Raw genomic sequence first — 8,607 nt, forward strand, 5'->3', positions numbered from 1 at the left:
TGTTTCTGACATCTGTAAATACACAGAATTAATGTGCAAATGAAAGTATAACTGAGGACTGGACCCTTTTACAAAACACAAAAAACCCTTCTAAAAAAGGCCCTCAGTTGCTGTTAATACTTGAAAAGAGTTCCTATACTTTTCAACTCTAAAATTATTCCCAGCTTCAAATTTTGGAATTAACCTACTCCACAAGTACAACCAATATTCCTGATACCACCGAGTATTAGTTGCCAGTCATAACTAGTAGGCACATTTCTCTGAAGCTGCTGTAAAATTCTATACAAAGAGAATGTCAGCCAGGCCATCATGTGATAAACAGAATGAGAGGATTAATGCTGTATCATCTCTGTCATGAGTGAAAAACAAACCTAGAACACTACAGAAGTGCAGAAACATGAAACCGGCTGCTTAAGCATACTTTAAATTTTAAAAAATGACAGAAAAAAATTGTGATTATTCTAAGGACTACCAACAGGTAAGAATAAAATAGCAAGCTTATGCTCAATCTAAATAAACAAGCAAAAAAAAAAAAAAAAACTTACTTACATCCATACATTCCCGGAGGTCTCTTACATAAGCCTTTTCAGTTTGAATGAGCTCAGCCATTATGAACCTTAAAGAGAGGAAGACAGTGAGGAGTCCAGTTAGGGTGCAATTTACTTCACTATCTACTTTTATGGATTTATGAAATAACAGAGAGGGTCTAAAAGTATTAGTCTTAGAGTGATCATTTTGGAGAGGTAAATCACAAATAGAACAACAGTATCCAGCCGCTAATTCAAAGGGGAAAACAAGATTTCTGCAAACATTTTATTGAGGTACTGATAGATCAGGGTTTCTCCATCTGGCACTGTGGACATCCAGGGCCAGGTAACTCTGCTGTGGGGCTGTCCTCTGCACTGGAGAGTGCTCAGCAGCTTCCCACTAGAGGCCAACAGCACTCCCTGCCCCTCCCCACTGTGACAACCAAAGTGTCCCCTCACATTGCCAAGTGTCCCTGGGAGACGAAACTGCCAATGAAGAACCACTGGGTTAGAGCACTCTTATTTATTTACATAGGGTTTACTAACTGGCAACTTTTAAACACCTAAATTTGTTTTAGGGGTGATAAAATCTATTAATTTCCTCTCCTTAGTATCAGTATCTATTAATGACAATTTGTCAACTCCACATGAAACACAGGCACAGGGATTAAAAACTAGGTGCTGTTTCTGAACCAGGTGATAAGAGAACAGTGAACCCAATGAAGTCTGTGCCGACACAACTAAGTCCACTCAGAGCAACAAGCCTGGGTGCCATGTGACTTCAAAGCACATAGAGAAGCACGTCTGTCCAAACGACATTCTCTTCACTCTTTCAATGAATCCTGGTAGATTCTGAAAGACTGGCTTACTCTTTCCTGCGGGCAGATTTCCGCTTCTCTTCATTAAGTTCATGAGCAGCATCTCGAAGTTTCACCTCTGAGCCAGGGATACTGGCTGGAATGATATCTAGCTGGAGACTTTTACTCTGTGGAATAAGAGAGCCAATGAACTCAGTTAATGAAATCAGCAAAGCGGGCGTCAGGAAGACGACCATGATTTGTTCAGGTTGCACAAGGCCATTTACCGATTTGTTGGAATCTGAAGAAATCCCCAGGGCTTTTTCCAAAGAGGTCCTGTACTTCTCCATCCGCAGAGAGAAGTCTCTGTACCGCTTATCCACCGCAGTGACACATTTTTTTATCTCTGCCGCATGGGCATGCCCTTTCTCACAAAAGCCATCTGCCAGCTGTATCAATAGCTTCACTCTCTCTTTGGTTTGCTGCAAAAAACAACGGGAAAGTATTGTGAGGCAAATGAACCCGACTGCCAGAAACCTGAAACATAGTGGCGACTTGCCTCCAACTCCCAGCTCTGAACAGGAAAACCGGCTGGCGGCAGAAACTGAGACCAAAGCCCCCAGTCCATCCACTCCATCTCCCGGATTCTTGACCAGCTATCTTTCCTCAGCACTTCCACAATGAATGGCATTTTTATGACCTCAAAGAAGAAACTTAGACTATTTTTCAGCAATGTCTTCATCTAGGAGGTGCTCAGTAAAAACGCGTGAAGGAATGTATGTGAAGCACACAGTCTTCGCCATGCTGCTACTCTCCTCAAAGCTGCTGAGCAGACACTCCTCGCTCTGTGCACGTTTACTCTGTGCCCAACTGGACCCACGGCTCTTTCGGGGCAAGCAGCCATTCGACTTTTTGGTTTTCCTGGAGCGTGTGTGGCCAAGGCTGTCCCCAGAGCAGGCACTCAACAAAATTCCTCATGAAGCTCCTCTGTATCATGTTGATTGCTTTTTTAACTCTTAGAAAATGTGGAGGAAAATTCACTAGTCAGGAAATTATCTATATAGAGGTACTGTAAATTTTGTTTCCCTGTTTGAGAGCTCTCTCTAAAATTGTTCTATTTTATATGTACACAGAAAAGATGTTTCATTAAGTCAAGCATAATTTATTATTTTTCACAGAGATACACAGACAATCATAAACCAAGTTATATATACCATTTGGCAACCTCACTCAACTGGTCTGACAGATCTCTCTCCTCACATTCATTTCGATGGCTATTACTATTAAGCTTCCTTTGTTACAGTGTTTTCAAATAAGTGAGTTACTCTTCTTCTATGGAACCTGCTATTCTCCGTTAAGCTTTACCTAGAAAATCTTTTTAACACATATTCAGGAAACTGACTTTAAAGATCCCCAAAAGAAAGAAGGTCAGAGTTCAAAACCCAGATAAATGATCTTAGCTTGTAAAATCAAAGTTCTAAGCCGTAAGTCACTGGGTAACCTGTGAAGTCAGCTGTCAAGATCCTCCAGACTCTACACAAATAACCCCAACACCCCAGCCAGCCCCCAGCCACCCAACAGCACCCCCACTCCCCAGCTGTGGCTCACCAACTCACCAACTCACCCTTTCAGGCCAGCACCCTCCTTGGGGCCTCTGCACTGGCGCTTCTGCCTGGAGAGCCACTTCCCCAGATATCCCTATGGCTCCTTCATGTCTCTACTCAAATAAACGCCACTCTTTTAGCGGGCCCTCCCTGGACCCCTTTAAACCGCAGCTTGCCTCCCTGCCTATTCTTCTGCTCTGCTGCCTCCCGTACACGCATGGCCTTCTGACAGGGGGTGCAAGTGATTTTTACAGTCATCGTCTGTCTTTCTCCTGTGAGAACATCACCTTCACAGCCCAGAAATGTTTGCTTGTTTCGCTTACTAACATCTCTTACATTGCCACAAGGGCCACCTGTGGAGGGCACTGTTAACCACCTGTAGATCTATCTTCAAGGGGTGAAGAAAGCTATTGAATGTTTTCAGTGATGGGGACACAGAAGTGAAGATAAAAAGATAATGCAGCTTGCCAAAATCAAACAAGAATTGTTCAGCAACTGAATGGTGTGACAAAAACTAAGTACTGTAAATCTGCTGACCTATGAACTTTAAAAATATCTCAGTATATTTTTACTTGCATTGGTATTTTTAAAATACGTTTACAGGATTCAAAATTTCAAAGTTAAAAAAGGAAGTAAAAACTCTTCCCACCCCACCTTCCACTGTCACTAGTTCCAATTACCAGCTTCTTGCTATCACTTCAGAGACATTTTACGTGCATGTACAAACGAGTGCACAAATGTACATAAGTATTTTTCTCTCATTTTTTACACATATTCTTGCATACAACAAACAGTGCTCTGTATTAGTATTTTCTACTGAACAAATCCTAGTTGTCCTTCCTGATCAGAACTAAAGTCCTCGCCTGTGTTAAGAGCTGCGTAATATTTCACTATATGGATGTGAACTGTATGGATGGACGTAAGTTAATGTCTCTCCGCCAATAGGTCTCCGTGTTGTTTCCAAATTCCGTCTACCACGGCAACAATGCAAGAAATCAAACAGCTGCGTGACCAGTGGTTAGACACGTGCCTGAGTGCTGCTGCCGTAACACACATTGTGAGACCTGGAACTGCTGGGGCAGACAGCAAGTGCAGTATGAGCGGGCAGGAAGATGCCGCCAGAGGCCTCTGAGGGGCTGCCCTGCTCCATTCCCCCAACAATGGAGCCTTGTCCATGCAGCATGGGGTCTACCTTTTTGATCTCTGCCAATCCACTGGGTGAAATGAACTCGGTGTGGTTTGGATGCACGCTTTTCTGATATTAAGTTGATGATTTCATGGTGAAAGCCATTTATTCCCTTCCTGTGACACATGTTTAGTATCTTTTGTCCATTTTCTTGGTCTTTTTTTTTCCTTATTGATTTGTAAAAGTTCTTTCCTACCGGGAAATCAGTCCTTTGTGATATGAGCTGCCTATATATCTTCTCTATTTGATTTTTATCTTTAGATGTTCCTTACAGTGGACTGCCCTGTGGAAAGTTTTACATTTTTTTGTGTAGGTGAATTTATTAACCTTTTCTTTCATGGGTTTGGATTTTGTGTCATTTAGACAAATTTCTCCACACGAGGATATAAAAAAATCCTGTTACTTCTTCTGGTACTATTAGGTAGCACTGCTGATATTTAAATCTTTTTCTGGTATTTATCTCGGTACTAAGGTGAGATATAAATATAACTTAATTTTTTTTCCAAAGCCATTTATCTTGGAAAACATCATCAGAAAAAATTATTACATCTTTTAAAGTGAGCTATTATAAGGATTTTCATTCTTATTCTATTTGTTATCTCTAGAGATTGCTACAGTGCTTAAAAAGCACATAAACATTTTAACTGAACAACCTCATCTGTAGGCATAATCGAGGAACCGGCGAAAAATAAAAGCAAACTGAAGTCTTAAGTCCACAAGCTCAAGAGAGCTTTGCTCATCATGTTCTTAGACAGAAATTCAATGGTGTTAGACACTTTCTAACAAAGTAAAGCATTTGGCATTGGGGAAGCTGGTGAGTAGGACCACAGGAAGTCCTATGGGAGAAAGGCTGTGGCATCCTGAACAGTTTAGTAAGGCAATGGTTTCTGGACCTCAGTGCGTGCAAAAATCACGTGGTGAGCTGTTCAAATGCTCATCCTCAGGCCTCACTCCAAGGGAGCCTACGTCACTAGGTTTGGAGTGAGGACGGAAATCTCTCTTAAATAAACACCCACAATCTGGATGCAAGTGGTGCCTGCAAGACCCGTGGAGAAACGACTGCACTGACAGTTGTGAAGGGACTGAGTCGAGTCTCAGTGAGCCGGTGATGGGAGACTCTTGTTTAGCCCTCCAGGTTCATTTCCATCAACACTAAAAATGTTTTAACATCGTAACAAGTGTGCTGAAAGACTTTCCTTTCAGAGCTGGGAATTCTCTATACAGTAAAAGCAACATGGTTTCTTAGAAGATTCTAAGATCGGGTGACAGAAGGCAAGTGAGGAAGCCTCAGCTCATGATGAAAAATCAAAGGACATCTCCAAACACCAAAGCAGGCGTTTTCTGATTAAGAGAAAGGCAGTCAGAAACCAAAGAAAAAGATTGCTAAGAAAAGGAAAGGTGAGGGGTGTTCTTTTCAAAATCTACCAGTTCCTCCTAGTATAACCAATTCAATAAACCCAACAAAAGAAACAGTTCTACATATTTGGGGATCAGAAAGGTCATGTATCACTCACAATTTTAGATATTCCTTATAAAATACAAGAATAAAAAATAAGCCTATCCTTGCCCAATCTTTCAATAACCGCACACCAAACTTGAGGAAAAGGAATATTCAGGAATGGAAATTCTTCCATTCTTTCATATACACTTTACTAGTGGAACAGGCCACCATGTTGCTCAATTCCAGACAGTCACGTGCACATCACATCCCCCATGCACGGCCCCTGGAGCTGGGCAGTGAGCAGCCTGGCCGTACACAATGGCCTGCAGAGTGGAGTAGCGGTGAAAGATGGCAAATCTTAAATCTAGCTTTGAGTGTGGTATGTGATGCTAGGCATTTTCTTAATACCTTTATAATCAAACGATATTCAAACAAGCAAACATAGCTTGGGACTTCAGGCACACACACCACCATGCCCAACTAATTAAAAAAAATTCTTTTTGTGGAGACAGGATCTTGTCATCTTGCCCAAGCTGGTCTCGAACTCCTGGCCTCAAGTGATCCTCCCACCTCAGCCTCCCTTGAGCTCAGGAGTTTGAAGAGGATCGCTTGAGCTCAGGAGTTTGAGGATACACTGAGCCATTATGGTGCCACCGCATTCCAGCCTGGGTAACAGAGCAAGATTCCATGACTAATACACACACACACACCCCTAAATACAGGTCATATAATGCGCATAACTATTATTTAATATCTAAATATTAACAAAAAGTGAAAACTGTCCAGCCAGGTGTGTATGTGGAGGAGGAAAAGTCACAATCCTTACCCACAGGGGAGGGTGGGTCGGCCCTCCTTAGTACTCACTGTGCCTCTGGGGGCAGTTACTGTCCCATGGTCCTGCCCCCTGCCCTCCCCCAGTGCTCACCACACCCCAACCCTGGGCTGGGTCTTCCTGCTGCGCCCCTCATGCCTGGTCTCTCTGAAGCCCTGCTTGCCTGTGTGAGCCTCCAGGATAGGAGCCGCGGAAAAGGAGAGAGCCCAGCACCTCAGGGCCAAGGGAAAGGAGAGCTTTGGGGACCAGGAGCAGAGGGTGGCAAAGAAGAGCCGGAGGAGTCAGCAATAGTAACAGAAAACACAAACATGGACAAATAAACAATACAAAGTAGCCATCCTCTCTCTACATGACTGAAAAATTCCTGTTACGTTTTCAAAGCCAGGGCAGGGGCTACGGGAGATAACCAATTTTGCTACTTTATAGAAACACTTCTTTTTAACCAAAAATACTATCCTGCTTATCATTTATTTCCCACTCTTATACATTTGAAATAATTGGCAGCTTTTCCCAAAAACTCGAATCTGTCATCAACAATAGAGGCACTTCGGAAAATACTACAAAGGACGTATACTCAGACTTTGAAAAACAAAAACCCCACAGGTTGCAATGGTGACTTCAAAAGAGTCTCAAAACTATTGTGAGCGCTTGGAAGGACTCAGCCTCTGCAGGTATAAGCCTTAATTGGGACGACGTTCAGGTCAGTATGTGGATTCTTGTATTTGTCCTCAAAAAGCCGTATTTACTCACATATATGCCATAAAGATAATTCGATTTCATAATTTTCTTTTTATTTTCAGGAGAAAAATGAAAATGCCTCAAGTTTTAGACACCTCTGAACAAGCACTAACAGAGGCGATAACACAGACTCTGCCAACCATAAAACAGACACAACTTCAAGCTGGACTGAGCATGAGCAACATGACTGTAACAGTTTTCACCATCTAAAGATGGTGAAACACCCCCAGGTGTAGGAAAGAAAACACCCCAAGAATACATAAAGGTCAACTTGGGGACACCAAATAGTGTTTCACAAAAATAGCAAGTCCTCGGAAAACACCTTAGAGAAGAAAACAGGAGGGGGAAAGTGTAGAAGGGAATGATGAGAAAAATAAGGAATAAAAAAGGAGACAGACGGCGGTATTCACAGACATCAGAGGGACAAAGGACACAGATGAAGGGAGGAGGTGGAGGACACAGAGGGACACATGTGAACGGCAGGAGGAAGCATCCCCCAGTTAATGTGGAACAGCCCACTGGGTCATCCCTTTTCTCCAGTCTCATGAGGTATTTCTTCATGATATTTTTGAGAAAGACTCGCTTTCGACTTACAGGCTACTACACAAAGTCCACTCTGAACCCACCTTTGCAGTTATCTGGAACTCCTCGTGCTCTTTCAGGAGCTCCTGGGTGTGCTGTATACTGGAGCCTGTGGAGGTGTGCGTGGAAAGGTAGAACTCGCCATTGTCATGGATCCATTCCAAAGCCTGGAATGGGAAGAAATGAATGGAGTCAGCGGGCTAAACATTCCCGAGAGAAGCCCAAAGGCTGCAGCACCTCGCTGAAAGGTCAAATCGCAAACCAAGGCTGGCAGCATCGAGCAGCATTCCCTCTCTGAAATAAAACTGAAGTCTGATCACAATTACAAAATTTTTAAAAAGCACATTCTAGATGGTTATAATGGTGTCGCTTATGTGGCAACAATAAAAAGTTTGAGTTTCTTAGTATTCCATAGTGTATATGTGTCACATTTTCTTTATCCCGTCTATTGTTGATGGGCCTTTGGGTTGGTTCCAAGTCTTTGCTATTGTGAATAGTGTTGCAATAAACATACGTGTGTATGAGTCTTCATAGTAGAATGATTTATAATTCTTTGGGTATATACCCAGTAATGGGATTGCTGGGTCAAATGGTATTTCTGGTTCTAGATCCTTGAGGAATCGCCACACTGTCTTCCACAATGAATTTACACTCCCACACACACAAAAGTTTTGAGTTTCTTGCAACCATGAACCTAAAGGCACAATAAAAGCACAATGAAAGAAACCACTACTATGAGCCTTTTTCAGGAAGGGACTAGAGTGGAGAGAGAGGGGAGGCAGCTGCCCTGGGGAGCACCCTGGAGCAGAGGGGCAAGGGGACACGGCCAGGGCAGCAGTGGGAACTGGGACGGGGCTGAGAAACCCACAGGTCTACGCCTCCTGGACCTGGTGCAGGAGC

At 43.0% G+C, this 8,607-nt stretch overlaps 1 protein-coding gene across 1 annotated transcript in view; it reads right to left on the minus strand.

Annotated features, from left to right (window-relative positions):
* Positions 1–8,607, minus strand: part of TRIO (trio Rho guanine nucleotide exchange factor) — a 283,878-nt gene that overhangs the window by 152,659 nt on the left and 122,612 nt on the right. The window contains 4 exon segments of the mRNA XM_011994189.1: positions 550–616; positions 1,397–1,512; positions 1,612–1,806; positions 7,752–7,874. Of these exon segments, the coding sequence (XP_011849579.1) occupies positions 550–616; positions 1,397–1,512; positions 1,612–1,806; positions 7,752–7,874 (501 nt within the window).

Source organism: Mandrillus leucophaeus, unplaced genomic scaffold (genome assembly GCF_000951045.1).
Source record: "Mandrillus leucophaeus isolate KB7577 unplaced genomic scaffold, Mleu.le_1.0 Scaffold445, whole genome shotgun sequence".
Classification (NCBI taxonomy): Eukaryota; Metazoa; Chordata; class Mammalia; order Primates; family Cercopithecidae; genus Mandrillus; species Mandrillus leucophaeus.